Source organism: Drosophila serrata, unplaced genomic scaffold (assembly GCF_035046125.1).
Source record: "Drosophila serrata isolate PLE 108 unplaced genomic scaffold, ASM3504612v1 contig_217, whole genome shotgun sequence".
Classification (NCBI taxonomy): Eukaryota; Metazoa; Arthropoda; class Insecta; order Diptera; family Drosophilidae; genus Drosophila; species Drosophila serrata.
The window spans coordinates 44208-65678 of record NW_028257115.1 but is presented as its reverse complement, the minus strand read 5'-3'; the positions used below and the strand labels follow the sequence as shown (position 1 = coordinate 65678).

The window sequence follows — 21471 nt, the reverse complement described above, 5'->3', positions numbered from 1 at the left end:
TTTAATACTTAGATATCTTTAGCTTAAAGTGTTCCTTAAATATTTCTTATTAAATATGAATTATTTTATATTCATGAGCTTTAAAAACACAGTATTTTTAGTTTAAATATTCACCAACTTGATATGTAATTTCATATGCCCATCTCTGGCTTATAGAGATATAAAATCCAACAGATACAAATGCCTGGCAAAACCCGTTTTCCGAACACGTTGCCAGAGCGGCAGAGATGAAGGCCTCCAACCAAATCGACACGCGCTGAGCTCCAACTCAGGATGGCATGGGTTAAGAGTCGACAGATGAGAGCAGACAGCAGAGAGGGGTTAAGGGACAAATATATATATATATATATATATATATATATATCGGACAAAAGGCACGCTCGATCTGCTCGATGGTCTGACGTCGTTGTCGGCATTTGTTTCCCCTTGATTTGTGACATTAAAGAAAAGTTGTTAAAATGCCGACAGATCGGAAAGGAAAAACAAAACAACAAAATCAAGGCAATGCATTATCCATCCGCAAATAGCACACCCTTCACTAAGTGCAACCTGGGGTTACCTTTTTCCAGTATTTCTCCCTGAACTTCAGATGTTGATAAAAAGTTGAAGCTACGTCCGAGTGCGGACTGTGTAACTGTTTGGGTTTGGCGCATCGATTATCGGCGTTTAATTAAACGTTACCAGACCGCCGGCTCCCCCAAAACCCCCAAGTTCCCTTCCCCACACTTGGCTCTTACCCCTCGAAATAATTGCTACTGGTATTTAGCAAGCATTCCCATTCCCCCCGTCCTGATAAGATTTCCACCAGGTGAATGGTGCCGGTAAAAAAAAACAAAAACAAAATAAAAGTAGGTAACAAAAAAATTGAGGCAGATTTCTTTTGGTTGATAGTGAATAATTTTTTTTTAGGACTCGTTTGATTTTCGCCGGTCTTATTGGCCACAGTTCGATAAGTGCCATGCCAAATTGTGGTTGTAAATTGTCAAGTGTCAAAAAAATATTATAAAAATAAAGAGAAGACGGAGCACAAATTAGAAAGCACTTGAGTTTGGTCAGATCCAGTGATCGAATTGTGATCAGGCGGATGATTAAGTTGGTGGCACTCGAAAATATTTAGAGTATTTTCACTTGAAGGTAAAGAGAATTGAGTTTGAGGTAACAAAGGGAAAGCATTCAAGACTTTAATAATTATTGAAAAATAAAAGAAATGATATAATGACTTTAACATTATTAGATAAAGTATAAAATATATTTTAAGGAATTATTCGGAGGTTAATTTGATATTTATAACTACATATATGAAAATATCTAGATATTGCTGTTTTTATATGGCAATTTTTTTTTGACCAATCATTATTTAAAAAGCTCATAACTAAGCCTAAAATGAATTAATTTCAATTCGGAAAGCGTTCCAAAGTTGGTTTTTATTAGGGTAATAGCCCTGCATACTCTAAAAATTTTTTTCAAAATTATTTTCCTTTCTTTTATGTCTAGAAAGATTCGCTTGTTAATGCTGATTAAGAATATATATGATTTATAGGGTCGGAAAAGACTCCATCATAGTTTTACAATTTTTTTACTAAAATAAAAACACCCTGAAAGGGTATAAAAATTATACAAAAAATCTATGTAATTGAGACATTATTTTATAAATATTCCCAAGTTATCTTTCGAATTATAATTAGTTCCATTGATTTAGTACTCTGCTGGGGCCTTATATATATTTCTAATTAATATTAATTCTCTTTTGATTTACGTTTTCTTTAATTAACTTGACTTGCTTAAAACAGTCATAAATTAACTTGGACTTGAGTTAATGTAAAAATTCCACAGACACGTGTTGGACTCTCTTAAAAACATTTCTCTCTGGACTGTTTCAATAAATATTCCTTCTATTGCCGGATGCTTACAGTTTTTTCCCTGCTCCTCAGTTTATATATATTTTTTTGGCATTTGTTGATCTTTATCATAGAGTTCCAAACATTTTTTTGTTTTCTCGCTTCACTCGCTTAGTTTGGATGGTATGCGACTTCTCATTAATTGCTTGTTGCTTTTGTTATTGCCAGTCGGTTGGTCGTTCGCGTCAAAAACACTTAACTTCATTAACACTTACATGCCAGATACGAGATATCTGGCCAGCAACTACCCAACCACGGCCCCGGACCCCGAGTACTCTCTTGGCCAACTTTTTGTTTTTTTTTTTTTTTCGGTTTTATTCCAGCTGCCATTTTCCCCGAGTTTTCTGCTTGGCCACACAAACGCAATTATGAAGTTTTATCTTTGGTTTATATCGTTTCTTTAACGAATGCTCCTTGCCGGCCACATCATCTGTCTAATAAATTATGTTGCCAGGCGAAAAAAGCCAGCTCTTAGAGTTTGACTTTGGAGTTGTTTTTGATGAAGTTTTTTCACAAGTTTAAATAATGAATATAAATACTAATAAAATATGCTGTAACAGTATTTTTATATTTTTAGTCCAGAAAATATAAACACTTTCTAAGATTGTTTTTTGCATTTTGAATTTAGTTGTTCTTGACTTAATCTTACTTGCTATCTTTAAGATGTTGATTTTTCGTTACTTGGCTTGTACACCTTTTTCTAATTAAAGGTCGACCACTTGATGGGCCTGGGATCTGTGAATCTTTAAATATATATATATATTTTTTCAGTTCTCGGCCGCTTTGTTTTGCCTTTAATTATCGCCTTTGTGTTTCTTTTTGGCCTTTTTCAGCGTCTTTTTTTGTTGTATTTTTTTGAGCAAATACCGCGGCCTTTTTGCCGACGATCGTGGCGCCAAGATAAACCAAAAGAACATGTTTTGCTCTCAAGTGGCCGACACAATGGGAATCAACTCGTTGTTGTTGTTGTTGTTGAGTCATCAAGAAAGCATTTTGGCGTCTGATATGAAACATGCCGCCTTGCAAATTAACTTTGGCCTAAGCCACTCCAAACAGATATAGGCGCAAATTGAATGGCGAATGGGGAAAGGCAAAATGAATGCCCAATGGCCCCCGGGGGGCCCCCAACGGCATACATGACTTGCCGATGACCTACAAAGGAGAACTGTATAATATATATTCATTACACTAAATTTGCTTGATATTTACTTTATGTATATAAGAAATAATTGAAGTATATCTGGGGTACAAGCTAAGATATAAATTCTGATAGAACTTATTAAAACTTTGATTATTTCTAAAAATGTTTTCTGTTTCAATTACCAATCCAGTCTCTTTGTTAAACATTTACCCAGAAACCTCCATTAACCATTAGAGAAAGCTGTAGCTATAATTTCCAGTTGATTTTAAGACGCACCGCCCTGACTAAAAAAAAAGAAAACCCTAGGAAACCCCAACTCAAAGTCTTAGCCCTAAGCCATGATGAATTGAATTGGTGCATTTGCGTAATGTGTACGCAGGGGCAGACGAAATGAAAATGATTAGCTCCGGCCAGCACGGACCACTCCAAATCCCTTCAAGACAACCGCAATATACAGATATAGATACTATATGTAGACATATATATAAAGACTCCGGGGCCGTGCCCAAGGGCTTCGTCTTACCTGTGAGGTGAGGTCGCTGTGTCGAAATGGGCTACTCGCAGCCTCATGAATTTTCTATGATAAATGGAACGTCACGGCCTGTGGCTTATCTATCAAAAGAAATACATACATGCTCGGGGTAGAGTCGGAATTGAATGCAGCCTACGTGGCGTATGAGTAATGCGTGATGAGTCTCTCACTCTTCTTCGTTTTTTTGGCTCAATTAAAGTGGCCGCTTCTCTGGATCGTTTTAGGCCCAGTTCATTAGCATATATATATCCAACAGATCCATGCGTTTTTATCTCTCATATATATTTGAAATGCCATGTGTAATTTTTGTGTTATCAAGTCGAGGTAGATGCTGTAGATAAAAGCTGCTGTCCCGATGAGATTTGCATAATTAATTAGTGTGCTTGTGACTGGGCATTATAGTGCAAATCAAAAATGCGCATAAATTTGATGAAAACGTTATAAATTGTCCGTAATAAAACACAAAATTTACAAAAAAAAAAAGAAACAAATATATGTTAAGAGCATAGAGAGCAGGTGGCATTTTGACAAAAAGTTTTGTAAGGAATATGTGAGAGAAAATGAAGACATCAATAAGCAATTTGCTCAGGATCTTCGAGGAGAGATTGTTTATTTAATTTATTAACAACTTTCTTTATTTCATTTTCCTTGATTTCCTTAGCAATTTAATTTTAAGTTAACTGGGTCAACTCCTGTTCACACCCCATTTCTCCCTTTCGAAAGTAAACAATGTCAGTACTTGGCCAAAACTCAACGACTAGCTCATTTCCCTGGCACTTTGGCTAATTGTCTTCAATTGTCGCCACCTCAGCAAACTCTTTTCTCAATCTCTCCCCTCTCTGGAGTCCTTCGAAGAAGGAAAAGGGGGTTAGGGTAAAAACACGACAATAGCAACGAAAACAGGCGGGAAAAACAATGAACAAAGTATACAAAATGGAGACTTGGGACTGCTTTGCTTGCATAATGTTCATGCAATTAAAAGCCATGTCCTGGGCTCAGCCCGAAATGGGGCGGGGTCCTTTGGCAAGGACGTGGCGTAATGCTCACACAAATGAAAAATGAAAAGCGAAATGAAAAATGAGAAATGGAAAATGGAAAAACCAGCGCGCGTAGCTAAACCGCAAATTTGGGTCAGCAGGCGAGAAGTGGAAATTCTCCTTGGTTCCCCCCTTCATTTATATATTTTTTTTCTCCTTTTTTTAAGCGCGCTAATTAATTAAAATGAAGCAGATACAATGGATAGTGCGGCCGGAGGACCTAGAGTGGAGCAAGAAGTGAATTACTGCAGAAGAAGGGCGTCGTCGCAAGGGGAAGCTAGTGGAAATGGGATTTATGTGTCAAGTGGGGTTTATGCTGCAGCACTTTACAAGGGTTTTTCTTCATTGCATTACTTTTCTTGGGGAACATTTACTTAGGTGAAGGATTTTACTGGGGAAAACTAAAAGTGACACACTAAGGAAAGGGTGAGAAATAGATTTTAAAGGGATAGAGAAATAAATTAGAATAATTTATAAGTTCATTGAATGGAATTATTGATAAATCCTTTATGAAAACTTGTAGCTTACTTTGAGCTATTTATAACAAGTTTTAATTCTTTTTTTACTCATTCTTCTTTATTAAAAATAACTTCTCGTTCCCCTTTAAAATATTTAAATTACAAATTCCTTAGTTCAAACGTTTACTGAACATCAAACAGCTGCATTCGCTTCGCTTTTGGTGCGGTTCACGCGTCGTATGAGTAATGTGTAATGAATGGGCCAAAAGCGACGACCACAGACCATGGACTGCTCATCTCCCGGGCTCAGCTTACGGCTCTCTCGACCCACAATCGCCCAGATAATACTGTAGCCATTTCAATTAAAAAAACGAAAGAAACCAAACCGAAACCGAGACCAACAAAAGATCGAAAAAGAAAGGAAAACTTTTGAGTACCGCCGACGACGTCATTAATTAGGAATGCTCTCCGAGCAGTCGCCTTTCAAGTGTCTCGCGGGGATTCAAAGAGATCGGCCTTGAGGGTGCCGTCGGCGGGGGGCAGGGGGGGGGGGGTTGGCGGTATAAAAAGAGGGCGCCGGCATTGGCCGCCTGGTCGCCATCGCTTTGTGTTGGCGTCGAGGCATAAACTTTTGTGCTGTTGTAATGCGCTTTGTGCAAATTGCAAATAAATTGCAAGACGCCAACGACAGGCATACAGAGGAAACAAAAAATGCTGGGGAATTTTTTCAAATAAAATTATAAAAATATATAAAAAATAAAACTAAAAAGAAGCCAAATGAAAACAGTACACAAACCAGAACACTGTTTAATTTAATCAAAAAGTTTGCAAGAACAAACACACTTTATATATAATATTTATGAGATTTCTATCATCATTTTTTGGAATTACTTGTATCTTATAATCTGGTTTATATATCCAACATTTCTCTCAGTGTCCCTGTGTAAAGCCGACAAAGCGTCGCGGGATTTAGATAGCCAAAGAGCGGGGGCTCGAAACGGTTTTGATGCCGCCAATTTCATGCCACTTTGCATTTTAATTAAAAGCATCCCCTCTTTAACTCCCCTTTCTCCTTTTGTCGTTGCAGTCCAGGAATGCACCACAGACTCCGAGGAGCTGATGTACCACCAGGTGCGCGCCTCCTCCTCCTGCAGTGCCCCGCCCGACCTGCTGTTGGTCAGCGAACGTGACAATAATATACAACTGCGATCGCCCGTGGTAAATATAATCACAACGCCGCCGGGCAATGCCTCCGGTTCGGCATCGAAGCATCATCATAACCAGCATCATAACACGCATCCGCACCACAACCACAACTCGAACGCCGGCCGTCATCCACAGTCGGGGAATCCATCACATCCGCAGGATGTGAGCAGCGGCGGTGGCAGCCATAGTAAACACCTGCGCATCAGCAGTGGCAGCAATGGCCGCCACGGCAAGTACTCGAATATGCAACAGGGGCCGGTGCAGGACGAGGATGTGGTGGATGCTGCAGCGGCAATGACGCCGCAGCAGCAGCAGCAGCAACATGGCGGTCATACCACACACTCCAGGCATTTGCACCATCACAAGGAGGAGCGCATACGATTGGAGGTGAGTTCAAGTTTGAGTTATTTTAATGCTAATACAATTCCATTATATCCCATAAACAATTGTTTTTTATATTCCATTTCTGATTTCAATTTCCATTCATTTGTTTAATGAATTTATGGATTGGATTTGTCTTGGTTTCATCGTTTCATAACACAAATATTTATGAAGTCATTAATTGTTTGTACTCTTTCGAAGGGGTAACATGAATTTTGGATGGGGATTCGACAAGATTTTAAAATTATTATTAATATATTTAGATAAAAGATTTGGTAAAGGAAAAATTATATGTATTGTAGAGCATCAAATCATAAAGAATAATTATTTATTGAAATAAAATGTTTCCTTGTTATTTAAAGCCTTCAAAAAATATAACAACAATTTTCTAAATTATTTATAACAATTTCTTTTCATTATTTGATTTAATTCTTAAATTATTCCTTTTATTTTCCCCTGCTTAAACATTTATTATACCCTTCTCTAAGAGCATTCACATCCCGCTCTTTCGGTTTATATTCAATTAGCCAACCCATCGCTTGGCTTATAAATACAGAATGATAAATTAAATGATGTTTGCTTTTCCATTTGCCGGCATCTGACCCCCCATCCCCCACCCCTGCCAGTCAGGTGTTTGGTCAAGTTTAATCAACTCGCTGTGCTTGCTGTTATTATCGTGTTAGCCACCCCACGCCCCGAAGTATGGCCCTGGCTGGCCAACGATTCTGGCCATAATTCATGACCCACTGGGCACAACGCACATCGACCATAAACTCAACATTTCAATGTGCTTTTAATTAAAATTTCAATGGCTACTGCCTGGCCTCAGCTTCATTTGTTGTTCCAACATCCACCCCAAAAAACACCCATGAAAATAAAATCAAGCGAAGAGGGAAAAAATATTTCATTAACACAAGGGCGCCGGCAATTTTCCATTACCACCCACTGCGGATGAGCATTCCATGTTTCGGGATGCTGTTTCTACTTGTGCCAAAAACAAAGAAACAAAACAGAGAAAAAAAAGAAAATATCAAAACATTAAAATTCAATAAAAACCATTAAAAGCAAAACAACAAACACGAAAAGCACTCAGGGGCAATTAAAAATCTAGCAAGAGAAGCAGCAGCAGCATCAGCAAAGGAAATTATATTTATTTATATGCGAACGAGGGGCAGGAGATCAGGGGAGAGTGGAGTATCCCAGAGCTGAATGTTGGATGCTGGGCACTGCCACTTTATCAATGGTAATGGGTTCTGCTCCTGCCACCCGTGATGATGCTACTGCTGCTGCTGCTGCTGCTCCCTGGGTGCTTCTGCAACGCAAATTAAATATTTAGTCAAATTATGGCCACAATTTTCGACTGGTTTTAGTGGTCTTGTGTTGCTCTTAATTGTTGTTTTTAGTGGCAGCTGGATGTGGCTTTCTGTTCAGCTCCATTTTCCAGCATCCAGCATCCCAAAAAATCTTTGGCCAACATGTTGCATCTGCAAATAGTGTTGCATACTTTCGGGTTGAGCACGAAATTTGCGGAGCAATTTTTATGCTCCAAAGTTTATTAGCTGCATTTTTTCCCCCCTGTCCTCATTTTTGTTTATTTTAATACACTAGCAGGGTATTATAATTTAAGTCAGAAGTTTGAAAAAGTTTCTGACTATGTATAGCATATATATTCTTGATCAGCAGTCGATCCGTTTCTATGCAAACTAATCTGTTAATTTTGAATCTATCTGTATGAATCTTTGTAGTTAGCCTTTTTTTGTATACACTCACTAGTATATATGTACGTCGAAACAGGCCGGATCGAACAAATATATGTATAAAATATATATGCATAGGAACGATCGAAAAATATTTTGAAATAAATTATAACTTTTCCATTTTTCAATATATTTTCCTCTAATTGGAGTTAAGACCGTGTTGTATTATTTTATAATTTCGGTTTTAATTTTATTAAGATCGGACGACTATATCATATATCTGCCATAGATCGTTAAATGTAGAGGAACATGCTTAGCTCCCTCTCTTTCTCTTTCTCTGTGGGAGCTACCTCTTGCTCTCTCTTTGTCTCTGACTACCTCTAGAGGTAACTCTTGCTCTCTCGCTCTCGCTCTCCCTTTCTCTGTTCTCTTTGCTCGTAGAGTATAAATACAGCCGCTGCAGTCGCTCTGGCCTCATTCTGTTGCAGCCTCCCGCCCTGTAAACATCATAAGTGCAAGTGGTAGTGATAGTAAGTGTCCTTCCTCCAAATTGATATTAATTCATCATTGCCTTAGTTATGATCAATTTCATATTCAAAATCATGATAGGTAACTGCAAGAGTATACAAACTTCTACTTCTCTAAGTTAGTTTCCCTTTTTGTTGTTTTTAAAAGTTAGTTAGTTAGTTTGCCACTGTACCAGGCTTATGAAGCTGTTAAAAATTTGTGTGAAAAAGTTTTTCGGAAAATATTTACGAGGGGAGAGCGCTATTAGAGAGCTGAAAAACTATAAACATTTTGTGAAAATTACACAGGGAAATACGAGGGTTTTTATTTGCTTGAGGAGGTGTTAGGAGATTAAATTAGTTAATTATAATTATAGTATTTGGTGTATTGCTTTTATATTTTCTGAAACAATGTTCAATTCATACTTATTTAAATCAAATTTCTAAGGAAACCTCTCTCTAATTCCGTACTTCTTTCTTATTTGAAACCCAGGAATTCACCTGTGACGTGTCCGTGGAGGGTGGCAAGTCATCCCAGCCATTGCAATTCTCGTTCACATTCTACGACCTGGATGGCCACCATGGCAAGATAACAAAGGACGACATTGTGGGCATTGTGTACACCATATACGAGTCCATTGGCAAGAGCGTGGTGGTGCCCCATTGCGGCAGCAAGACAATCAACGTCCGCCTCACCGTCAGTCCCGAGGGCAAATCGAAAGCGCAGCCAGTGCCCAATGTTGGTGTCGGTGCCGGATTCGGTTCCAGCAAGCTGAAGAAATTGCCCACGGGTCTGGCGGCCATGTCGAAAACAATGACGGGCACCGGAGGAGGAAGTGCCGGAGCAGGGGCCACGGCGCTAACGACATCCGCCGGCAGCCGCCGCCAGCATCGCTATCGACCACGCAAACTGATTAAGTCCGATGACGAGGACGATGACAGCAACAGCGAGAAGGATGCTATGCCATCCACGGAGCAGCAGCAGCAGCAGCATCAGCCCAGTGGCAGTGGTGGAAAGGCGACAGGCAAGACGGGACATCATCATCAGGCGCGGTATCATCAGAAGAACAATGCTCGGCCGGAGCAATGCTGTCCGGAGCAGCACACACCGGACAATGGTCACAATACCTACGAGAATATGCTGAATCTCAAATGCTGCAAGGCGGAGAGTAGTGACAGGGACCGGGATCTGGTGGATTGCCCAACGGGACAGCGACAGCATCACCTGCACCAGCAGCAGCAGCAGCAGCAGCGGCAGCAGGACATCTACATGAAGCAGGCCACCCAGCGGGTCAAGATGTTGCGGAGGGCGCGGAAACAAAAGGTAGGCACAAGGTAACGAGCAAAATCATAAACAAAAACAAATCAAATATTAATTGAAACTAAAAACAAAACTGCTGCCAGCTTTAAATATAACTAAAAATCAAATTAATTAAGATTTGAGCTTGAAATGCGTCTGAAAATATTTAAAAGCATCCAGAAATTAACCCTGGCAGCAGTTAACAAACCCATGTCCCTTTCCCTTCGCCTTTTGTTTTTGTTATATTTTTTTGTTGTTGCTCACATTGAACATACTTTATGGTTTTCTTGAATTATAATTTAATTTTATTTTCTTTGTTTTTCTGTTAACTCATCGTCATCAATCAGTATCAGGATCACTGCCTTGAAACGCGTCAGCGGAGCCTCTCGGTGGGCAACGATTCCAACTGGCAGAATCGACATCTGCAGCAGCAGCAGCAACAGCAACCACAGGCCTCGCCCGCCCAGCCGCTGAACCACAAGAGTGTCTCGGTATCCCCACCACCGGGTGGTGCAGGTGGTGGTGGTGTTGGTGGTGAGCTAATGCTCGATGGTGTGCAGTTGCGCCAGCCACGCCCCCAATCCCTCAACCACCACCAGCAGCAGCAACATCAGCAGCAACAGCAGCAACAACGGAAGTCGGCCGAGTGCTGGAAATCTGCGTTAAATCGGAACGATTTAATTAGCATCATCAGGGAGAGCATGGAGAAGAATCGCCTGTGTTTTCAGTTGAATGGGTAAGCCAATCCTGCGATGAAATCCACCCCAAAAAAAGTCCACAATGATAACGAGCGGAATTAAGTCGACCATAACCCAGGCCAAGCTATGACACTCAAACAAGAACCCCTAGATGGTTGCTTTGGTACTAAATAATTAATGTCTATGCATTCATTTTAATCATTTTAAGTTAAATGAAAATTAACTTCAGTTAATGGTCTTTAAAATTATGTTCAAAATTAATCCAACGAAATTTAATATACTTTCTACCTTTCTAACATCAATTATTTAACTTACCTTATGATTTTTAACCTCCCATAACCCTTCCACCTAAGAAAATCCCACTTTAAACCCATGAATATCGCACTAATTGATTTTCTTCTTTGTGATTTTTGCAGAAAACCCCAAGCCAATGTGAGTCCCATACGGCAACCGGCAGCACAACAACAACAACAACAACAACAGCAACGCCAACGCTGCAATACGGGCTCGAAAATCCCAACGCTAATTGCCAATCACAGCCCAGTCGCCCAGCAATCGCCGCTCAGCTGCAGTCCACCCACGGCGGACACCACCTGCATTCCAGTGGCACCAGCATCCAACGAGGTCAGCGCTGGCCATCAGCAGCAGCAGCAGCAGCAGCATCACAGCCACCACGAGCATCCCCAACCGCACATCCCCATCTACCACCAACAGTTGGCCATTAATCCAGCCGTTTTGGCCGCCCAGCAAACCCACAATACGGCCCACAACAAACTGAATCTATGTGGCTACGATTCCTTCCTGCATGCCACCATCTGTGGTGGCGGTGCAGCCGCCCACTCACCACCACCCACGCCCAGTAATGTTGCCACCGTTCAGCCCATACCCAAGAAGAATCAAAAGAACCTGCTGCAGGGTTACCAGAGACTGGACCAGCAGCAGCAGCAACAGCAGCAAAAGGAACAGAAGGAGCAGCGGAGCAGCAAGGACTACAGGAACTATGGCAATCTCATCTATGCCAAGCTGAGTGAGCAGCTGCAGCAAAAGGAACGGGAGCAGAGGCGCCACCGACACAAGCAGCAGCAGCAACAAAACCAACTGTTGCAGGAGAAGAACAGGGAGACGGAGCAGGCGGATCAGCGTCCACCCACCTCTAATTCCAGTTCCGGTGCCTCCAAGATCTACGGCGATGCCCTAGAGTGTGCCCATCTGTTGGCCAGCGAGGAGGAGGACCTGCCTCCCAGTCCCCAGTTAACCAGCACACCCAGCAAGGTGGTCAGCACCGATACCCTCATCGATCTGAACGACGACGTGGGTGAGGCTGTGGCGGAGGCTGTCACGGAGGGTGGCAAACAGCCGCTGGAGGCGGAGGAGGGTCAGGCTCAGGAGGTGGAACTGGACACCAGTGCCTCCAGCTCGATGATCCATCGCTATGTGCACGAGCACATCCACCATCACTATCACCACTTCAAGGAGCAGCAGGATGTCTAGGCTAAGAAGAGAGAGGGAAACGCACCACACACTATAAACTATTTGAATGTTGCTTATGTTTTCAATCTATTGATTAATGTAGCGCCAATTGTAATTTAAAGTTAGCCTTTATCAAACTACAAGACAAGATAATATTCGAAAAGACGATATTAAGGGGCCGCAAGAAGCGAGAGGGGAGCAATGAGTTTGAAATCAGAGTTATCCTTTGCTAATCGTAATGTCTCTGGAATCTATCATTATTTATGATTTGCCTACAAAGTAATTATAATATTAATATGTTCATATTTAAAGATAGTTCAAAAACGAGTTACTCCAGAAAATCTTCTGCAACTTCAAACTCATTGTTCCAATCTCGCTTCAGACATCTTCAGAACCAAATGGAACACTTAAACTCGTTGAAGATAAAGCTCACTGTAAAATCTAATGATTCTGGTATATATGTAGCCTCTATAGCTTATGCAAGAACGAAAGTAAAATGAAAATTTATGCGCCTTTTGCCTTAGCAACAATTGAATCGCCGCTTCGCTATGCTAAATCACTAGCAACATGTTGCAGCCACACATATCACACTACCGGTAGCCAAGCAGCGCTGGCAACATGTTGCACACAAAGCATTTTGTGTTGCTGTGCGCGTGTGTAAACTAAATGAGGAAACAAAAAAAACTATTGTTTAGTGCAAATTATTAAATGAAATTGTTGTCTATGATATAAAAAATTTTATGCGCCGCTTTTTAAGTGTTTAGAGGCAGAGAGACAGAGAGCAAAACCTTCGTTGGCCGCCAGTTTTAAGTTTAAACTATCGATCGATCGTGTATATTTATGTTAACTAAGCCAATTAATTTAAATACCACCTTTAGTTCTTAACACTAACACCAAGCACAAGACAAGCAACAATGCAACTAAATACTAAAAACCCAACACACACAAATTGTAGTTCAATTATTATTTTTAAACAACTTGTTTTTAATTCATCATCTGTCAACCAATCGAGTAATCAATCCAATCAATCAATCAAATCAAGCGAAACAAGCACAAAAACAAAATGCATTTAACTCTTATTTAAATAAAAAAGACTGATTTCCAATTAAACAATATATATATTAATTAATTGCATATGAATAAAAATAAATATATTGATAAATACATATAGACAATTTATGAGAAATACTAAATAAATTATTGAATTGCTAAAATGGAAACTACAATGAGCATTTTTTATTAAAGGCGTGATAAAAGGCAGCTATATGATATAGTAGTCCGATTTTTATAAAATTGTACACAAAATCCTAGAGAAATATGTAATGGCTATATAAAACTGGAAAAGTGCATAATTTTTGTTTTTAAAATATTCTGATCGTTCCTATGGCAGCTATATATTTGTATATATACAGGCCACCGATTCGTCATGGTCCGACTTCTATACTACCAAAATTATATAGAAGAATAACTCCATAGATTCATTGAAAATGTTTAAATTCGTTCGAAAACAAATCTCACACACTGTGCTTATGATTCCCAACAGGTTCTAACATCCCCGGAACGAAGTGACTGCTGCCGACCAAGTCTCAGAAATGTGTTGTGTTACAAAAGTTGCAAGTCATTGTTTATTAGTGTTCAAAGTTAGTAAGTGATCAAGCATACATAGTTACTTACTGGTCATAGATACTTACTGATCATAGTTACTTAATGTTTATTGATACTTAGTGATCATAGTTACTTACTGGTCACAGATACTTACTGTTCAGAGTTACTTACTGGTCATAGATACTCACTGTTCAGAGTTACTTACTGGTCATAGTTAACTACACAATAGTTAATTATTGATCATAGTTCTATAAATCGTCCGATTGTTCCTATGTCAGGTATATATATGTATATATATAGTCTACCGATTCGTCGTGGTCCGACTTATTTACTAGTAAAATTATATAGAAGAAGAACTCCATAGATTCATTGAAAATGCTTAAATTCGTTCCAAAACAAATCTCACACACTGTGCTTATGATTCCCAACTGGTTTTAACATCCCCGGAACGAAGTGACTGCTGCAGACCAAGTCTCAGAAATGTGTTGTGTTACAAAAGTTGCAAGTCATTGTTTATTAGTGTTCAAAGTTAGTAAGTGATCAAGCATACATAGTTACTTACTGGTCATAGATACTTACTGATCATAGTTACTTAATGTTTATTGATACTTAGTGATCATAGTTACTTACTGGTCACAGATACTTACTGTTCAGAGTTACTTACTGGTCATAGATACTCACTGTTCAGAGTTACTTACTGGTCATAGTTAACTACACAATAGTTAATTATTGATCATAGTTCTATAAATCGTCCGATTGTTCCTATGTCAGGTATATATATGTATATATATAGTCTACCGATTCGTCATGGTCCGACTTATTTACTAGTAAAATTATATAGAAGAAGAACTCCATAGATTCATTGAAAATGCTTAAATTCGTTCCAAAACAAATCTCACACACTGTGCTTATGATTCCCAACTGGTTCTAACATCCCCGGAACGAAGTGACTGCTGCAGACCAAGTCTCAGAAATGTGTTGTGTTACAAAAGTTGCAAGTCATTGTTTATTAGTGTTCAAAGTTAGTAAGTGATCAAACATACATAGTTACTTACTGGTCATAGATACTTACTGATCATAGTTACTTAATGTTTATTGATACTTAGTGATCATAGTTACTTACTGGTCACAGATACTTACTGTTCAGAGTTACTTACTGGTCATAGATACTCACTGTTCAGAGTTACTTACTGGTCATAGTTAACTACACAATAGTTAATTATTGATCATAGTTCTATAAATCGTCCGATTGTTCCTATGTCAGGTATATATATGTATATATATAGTCTACCGATTCGTCATGGTCCGACTTATTTACTAGTAAAATTATGTAGAAGAAGAACTCCATAGATTCATTGAAAATGCTTAAATTCGTTCCAAAACAAATCTCACACACTGTGCTTATGATTCTCAACTAGTTCTAACATCCCCGGAACGAAGTGACTGCTGCCGACCAAGTCTCAGAAATGTGTTGTGTTACAAAAGTTGCAAGTCATTGTTTATTAGTGTTCAAAGTTAGTAAGTGATCAAGCATACATAGTTACTTACTGGTCATAGATACTTACTGATCATAGTTACTTAATGTTTATTGATACTTAGTGATCATAGTTACTTACTGGTCACAGATACTTACTGTTCAGAGTTACTTACTGGTCATAGATACTCACTGTTCAGAGTTACTTACTGGTCATAGTTAACTACACAATAGTTAATTATTGATCATAGTTCTATAAATCGTCCGATTGTTCCTATGTCAGGTATATATATGTATATATATAGTCTACCGATTCGTCATGGTCCGACTTATTTACTAGTAAAATTATATAGAAGAAGAACTCCATAGATTCATTGAAAATGCTTAAATTCGTTCCAAAACAAATCTCACACACTGTGCTTATGATTCCCAACTGGTTTTAACATCCCCGGAACGAAGTGACTGCTGCAGACCAAGTCTCAGAAATGTGTTGTGTTACAAAAGTTGCAAGTCATTGTTTATTAGTGTTCAAAGTTAGTAAGTGATCAAGCATACATAGTTACTTACTGGTCATAGATACTTACTGATCATAGTTACTTAATGTTTATTGATACTTAGTGATCATAGTTACTTACTGGTCACAGATACTTACTGTTCAGAGTTACTTACTGGTCATAGATACTCACTGTTCAGAGTTACTTACTGGTCATAGTTAACTACACAATAGTTAATTATTGATCATAGTTCTATAAATCGTCCGATTGTTCCTATGTCAGGTATATATATGTATATATATAGTCTACCGATTCGTCATGGTCCGACTTATTTACTAGTAAAATTATGTAGAAGAAGAACTCCATAGATTCATTGAAAATGCTTAAATTCGTTCCAAAACAAATCTCACACACTGTGCTTATGATTCTCAACTAGTTCTAACATCCCCGGAACGAAGTGACTGCTGCCGACCAAGTCTCAGAAATGTGTTGTGTTACAAAAGTTGCAAGTCATTGTTTATTAGTGTTCAAAGTTAGTAAGTGATCAAGCATACATAGTTACTTACTGGTCATAGATACTTACTGATCATAGTTACTTAATGTTTATTGATACTTAGTGATCATAGTTACTTACTGGTCATAGATATTTACTGGTCAGAGTTACTTAATGCTGACTGAAATTCTAAAACCCTGCAAGGGCATATCAACACATAAAAGTGGCTGGCAAATGCTCCCTGATGCTGCCCCATTGCAATATGTATCTGGTTATTTGGTATATCTGGATAAACATTTAGCCAGCATAAATGTTTGGCCGGCAACCGACAAATTGAACATTGTCTTGGCTTTTAGGCAACACGACACAAAGATCTAATTTTAAATCGTCGTGCGCCATGTGACAGAGATGTGGATGTGCAGAGCGATCTGAATCCGCTCGAGCGTTTATTTTTTGGCAGCCGAGACGGAGACACAAAAGAAAATGTTCTCGCAATCAGATCGCGAGTAGAGTCCGCAGACAGCGCACTGAAAAATTGTTTTTCCCGTGTTCTGCTCTGCTCAGTGTTTTTTTAACCGCTTGGCATTACGCAAACAGAGGGAGATATATTGGAGGAGATCTTTTCGATGGCTTCTACTTCCCTGACATCCTGCGCCTTGTGCCAGGCAAGAGCCTCCCAGCTGTGTGCCGCCTGCAGGAACGTGGTCTATTGCAGTCGGGAGCATCAGAAGGAGCACTGGAAGAGGGGTCACAAGTTGGAGTGCAAGTGCTATGAGGTGGCCACCAATGAGATTTTGGGCAGGCATTTGCGATCCACCAGGGATATCAAGATTGGCGAGCAAATCCTGAAGGAGGCTCCACTGGTTCTGGGTCCCAAGGTGGCCTCTGCTGCCCTGTGCCTGGGCTGCCACCGGAATCTCTTGGCTCCTGGCAATCGGCAAGGCAACTACTACAAGTGCAGCTCCTGCAGTTGGCCTCTGTGTGGAAAGGAGTGCGAGAACTCTCCCCATCATCAACCTGAATGTCAGCTCATGAAGGGCAGTAACTTCCAGTCCAAAATTAACTACACACCGGGTGAGGAGGAGCGCAAGGAGTCAGCTTACTGTGTGATCATGCTGCTACGTTGCATGCAACTCAAGAACAAGGATCCGGAGGCATTCGCTCGACTCTCCGCCCTGGAAGATCACCTCAAAGAGCGACTGGAAACTCCCCTGTATCAGGTGCTACGAGCCAATCTCATTACATTCATCAAGACTGTATTGGGAATGAGGGACTGGTCGGAGCTGGACATCCTTCGGATTGCAGCTATATTGGACACAAATACCTTTGAGATAAGGCAGCCCAGGGAGAGAAGGAAAATCCGGGCCCTTTTCCCGGGAGCCGCTATGATCTCTCACGACTGTGTGCCCAATATGAGACATCGCTTCGACGATGACCTGAACATAGTGTTTCTAGCCAAAAGGAAGATAGCCAAGGGAGAGATCCTGAGTATATCCTATACCCAGCCGTTGAGGAGCACGATCCAACGAAGGGTTCATCTAAGGCAGGCAAAGTGCTTCGATTGCTCCTGTGCCAGGTGTCAGGATCCCGAGGAGCTAGGCAGCTTTGCCGGGGCACAAACGTGTCTAAAATGCAAGGCAGGAAAGGTGAGAAGGAGCTACAATGCTTGAGAACTTATAAATTTAAGGATTTTTATATTTTATAGATCATCTCCTTGAATCCTTTACAAAACGCTGCCAATTGGAAGTGCCAGCTGTGTAACCTCAAGAGATCCGCCAAGGAGGTGCTCACTGTGGATAACCAACTTCAGCAGGAACTGGAATCCCTGGACAAGACCACCCCAGTAGCTCTCGAAGACTTCATCTATCGTCACCGTGCGGATCTACACGAGACCAACACGCATATCCTGCAAGCTAAATATGCCCTTACTCAGTTGTATGGCAGTGCTCCTGGTTACGCCATGGATGGTAAGATAAATAATATATATACCTATGTATAATATAAATTCAAATAATTATGGTTTAGATTTATCGGAAGAATCACTCACCAGAAAAGTGCAACTGTGCGAAGAACTTCTTAAGTTGGCCGACATTTTCGACGGTGGCTGGAGTATTTTTCGCGGTAATCTTCTCATTGATATGGAGGAAGCTCTAGTGGCACAGGCTTTACGTTCGGAGGAACCAGTGGAGTGCGAGGAGAAGCTCCGACAAGCAGCAGAGTTGCTTAGGGAAATCAGAAATATCATGAAACATGAACCGGAAATGCAACAATTACTTGTAGAACGTCAAGTAATTCTGAATTCAGCCTTAGAACGCTTTGAGGAAGTGAAGGATTAAAAATAAAGACAACTTTTTCTATTGTTTCCTAAAAGCAAATTCTAGTTTTGAATTCAAAAAGTGCGCGAACCTAAAATCTATTCACAATAGATTGTTTTTTCCAAAGATGGTATCACTGCGTCATTTGGTTCTGGATTTCGAGTGAAAAAGTCGGCGGTCACTCTAATTTCTATTTCACGTGTTTTTTCTGTTTATGTTTATCATTGTGCTTAAAAATTCCTTAAAATAGTTAAAAATGGACTGCTTAAGCACAGAAATAACAGCAGAGGCTTCCAAGGATACACCAGAAGTCGAGGCAAGCATAGAAAATGTGCAGGAAAAGGAGAATACAGCAGGTGATATTGGCAAGGAGGAAACTGAAAAAGCCGGCGACGAATTTGCCTATTTGGAGCGCAATGAGTTCACATCGGAAATATACAAAATCGAAGTGAAGAATATGGGATATTTTGGTATCGGTGTAAGTAGTTTAACACCATTTATTAACTTAAAACACTTAACACTCAATTTTCAAACCTTTTCAGGAGTTTAAGAAGCTGTTAAAGAACACCCTGAAGCTTGACATGACAAAGATTAAGTCGCCGACACGAAAAGAGTTTGCCTTCGTCTGCTTTCGCACCCAAGAGGATCAGCAGAGAGCACTGGAAACCCTGAATGGCTACAAATGGAAAGGTAGAGTACTCAAGGCCCTGGCGGCCAAGGCCTCCGCTGATCCCCTTCAGAAAAAGCGAGCGGCTGAAGACCAGGGAGTGGAGGGAAAACCAAAAAAGCAACGCACGGCCGTAGAAGCCACATGTCCTCTGGCGGATATTCCGTATGACCAACAGCTAAAGCAGAAATCCGAGGAGATGTCCGCACTCCTCAAGAAATACACCCAAGAGCTGAGGAAGATTAATCCGCGGGCCAAGCCGCATCTGGATAAGTTCAAGTTCCAGGAGGTGCTGGCCTCGCCCACAGTTACGGGTTATAGGAACAAGAACGAGTTCACCGTGGGAAAGAACTCGCAGGGCGAAATTGTTGTAGGCTTCCGGCTGGGCTGCTATAGCGACGGTTCCGTGGAAGTGGCCGAAGTCCAGGAGCTGCCACATTTGCCAGAGCAGGCTAAGTGGGCCGCCCGCAGTTTTCAAGAGCTTGTGAGAAAGTCAAAATTCCTGCCCTTTAATCCGGATGGCAACGTGGGACACTTCCGCCAACTGATGGTGCGGTGTTCCAGCGCCACAGGTGAACTTATGCTGGTGGCCGGTATATACTCCTCCAACCTGACTGCAGCCGAACAGCAGGAGCTGAAAGATGAACTGAAGACCTACTACGAAAATGTTGAGGAAGATGCTCCCTACAAATGCACCTCGTTGTATTACCAGGATGTGAAGCATAGGGAAGCCGGACAGATGGTCAATCCAGTGGATCACATCCTGGGCAGCACACATATCACGGACACGATTCAGGGTCTTCAGTTCCGGATCAGTCCGCTGGCCTTTTTTCAAATCAACACAGAAGGTGCCAATGTTCTGTATCAGCAGGCCATTGACTTGGCCGCTCCCACCAAAGACACCACTATGTTGGACATTTGCTGCGGCACTGGTACCATTACCCTAGCTTTTGCCAAGCATTGCAAGAAAGTCTTGGGCGTGGAAATCGTTCCGGATGCCATCAAAGACGCTGAGTTCAATGCGGAAGCGAATGGAATCAAGAACTGCAAGTTCTTCACGGGAAACGCTGATGATTTTATCAAGAGCATGGTGCGGGAGGCTCTCTACGAACAAGAGCCAGGAAAGCCACTAGATCTCATAGCCGTGGTGGATCCGCCAAGGGCGGGGTTGCGTAAGTACAAGAATCTTTACTGCATTTTATTGGTTTATATATGCATTACCTTTACCTCATCACAGATAATCGCTCGATAGCCGCTATCCGTTCCGCGAGTGCCATCAATCGTCTGGTCTACGTCTCCTGTAATCCGCACAGTGCCAAGCGGAACTTTATAGAGCTGGCCCGACCTGAGTCGAAGGCATATAAGGGAGAACCCTTCTATCCGAAATCTGCTGTGGCCGTGGACATGTTTCCCCACACCACACACACCGAACTGGTCATTCTGTTTGAGCGTGAGCAAAAGACAAAGCCTGATGACAAGGCACCGCCGGCAGAGGAGGCAGCCACAGAGGCACCTACAGAAGCAATTATCGAGGAAAACAATTCATCCGCAACGTGACGTGCTTGGGGCCGAAGTGCAGGGTACAGTCTCAACTGCAATCTCTCTCTTGCACACTATTATAATCTCGTAATCTTTCAGGTCACTCGGCGGCGCCCAACACCAAGATGCCTCATTACAGCTTATCTGCCGCCATTCTGCCCTGCCGTCTATCATTGTTCCGCTCTCTCTTTGTGGCTAGCGGCCGCTGTTCGGATTCGGATTTTATTGTTTTAAATTGATTTAATTGTATTTACGCTGTGCGACGCGGAGGAAGCGAAAATAGCGACAAAAGCGACTTCCTATTTATCCGTAGTAGACACTCTAAGTTGGAAGCCCCGTTAAACTCGACGACATCTTACACATCAATTGTCATCCTCATCCTCATCAGTTTTGTGCTGGCCTCCGGAGGCGGTGCCTGTGTGCCTCTGTGTGATAAGAATCACTGATGATATCGCAATCTATATTATCGGCGAAGGTGTAGCAAGCGCGTGACGAAATCACTGGGAGGTGCTGCTTCTGCTGGTGCTTCAAGTGCAAGTCCAACGCCCCCTCAAGGGGGC

At 41.1% G+C, this 21471-nt stretch overlaps 3 protein-coding genes across 5 annotated transcripts in view; all 3 read left to right on the top strand.

Moving 5' to 3' along the window:
* nkd (NKD inhibitor of WNT signaling pathway naked cuticle) overlaps positions 1–13544 on the top strand; it is a 45906-nt gene extending 32362 nt beyond the window's left edge. Inside the window, exons 2-5 of one of the 3 annotated variants that reach the window (XM_020954052.2) lie at positions 6154–6659; positions 9350–10180; positions 10504–10892; positions 11271–13544. In XM_020954052.2, coding sequence (XP_020809711.2) covers positions 6154–6659; positions 9350–10180; positions 10504–10892; positions 11271–12345 — 2801 coding nt within the window. In that variant the 3' untranslated portion in view covers positions 12346–13544. Of the gene's footprint in view, positions 1–6153; positions 6660–8826; positions 8881–9349; positions 10181–10503; positions 10893–11270 lie in introns of those variants that run through there. The other 2 variants (XM_086829809.1, XM_086829810.1) reach the window with 2 other exon arrangements.
* A 3342-nt stretch (positions 13545–16886) lies between these two features.
* SmydA-2 (SET and MYND domain containing, arthropod-specific, member 2) lies at positions 16887–18760 on the top strand. The gene is made up of 3 exons (XM_020954056.2): positions 16887–18036; positions 18096–18357; positions 18416–18760. The coding sequence occupies exons 1-3, from the start codon at positions 17017–17019 to the stop codon at positions 18724–18726; spliced, it is 1593 nt and encodes a 530-aa protein (XP_020809715.2). The 5' UTR covers positions 16887–17016; the 3' UTR covers positions 18727–18760.
* Positions 18761–18849: 89 nt separating this feature from the next.
* LOC110185280 (tRNA (uracil-5-)-methyltransferase homolog A) lies at positions 18850–21210 on the top strand. The gene is made up of 4 exons (XM_086829807.1): positions 18850–19183; positions 19248–20544; positions 20610–20952; positions 21011–21210. Exons 1-3 carry the CDS (start codon positions 18962–18964, stop codon positions 20927–20929), a joined length of 1839 nt encoding a protein of 612 aa, XP_086685933.1. The 5' UTR covers positions 18850–18961; the 3' UTR covers positions 20930–20952; positions 21011–21210.
* The last annotated feature ends 261 nt before the right edge of the window (positions 21211–21471 follow it).

Coding starts and splice junctions, on each gene's coding strand:
- SmydA-2 (XM_020954056.2), top strand. CDS start 17,017: ATGGCTTCTACTTCCCTGACATCCTGCGCCTTGTGCCAGGCAAGAGCC. Junction 18,037..18,095: donor TAAAATGCAAGGCAGGAAAG/GTGAGAAGGAGC, acceptor TATATTTTATAG/ATCATCTCCTTGAATCCTTT. Junction 18,358..18,415: donor TCCTGGTTACGCCATGGATG/GTAAGATAAATA, acceptor ATTATGGTTTAG/ATTTATCGGAAGAATCACTC.
- LOC110185280 (XM_086829807.1), top strand. CDS start 18,962: ATGGACTGCTTAAGCACAGAAATAACAGCAGAGGCTTCCAAGGATACA. Junction 19,184..19,247: donor TGGGATATTTTGGTATCGGT/GTAAGTAGTTTA, acceptor AAACCTTTTCAG/GAGTTTAAGAAGCTGTTAAA. Junction 20,545..20,609: donor TCCGCCAAGGGCGGGGTTGC/GTAAGTACAAGA, acceptor ACCTCATCACAG/ATAATCGCTCGATAGCCGCT.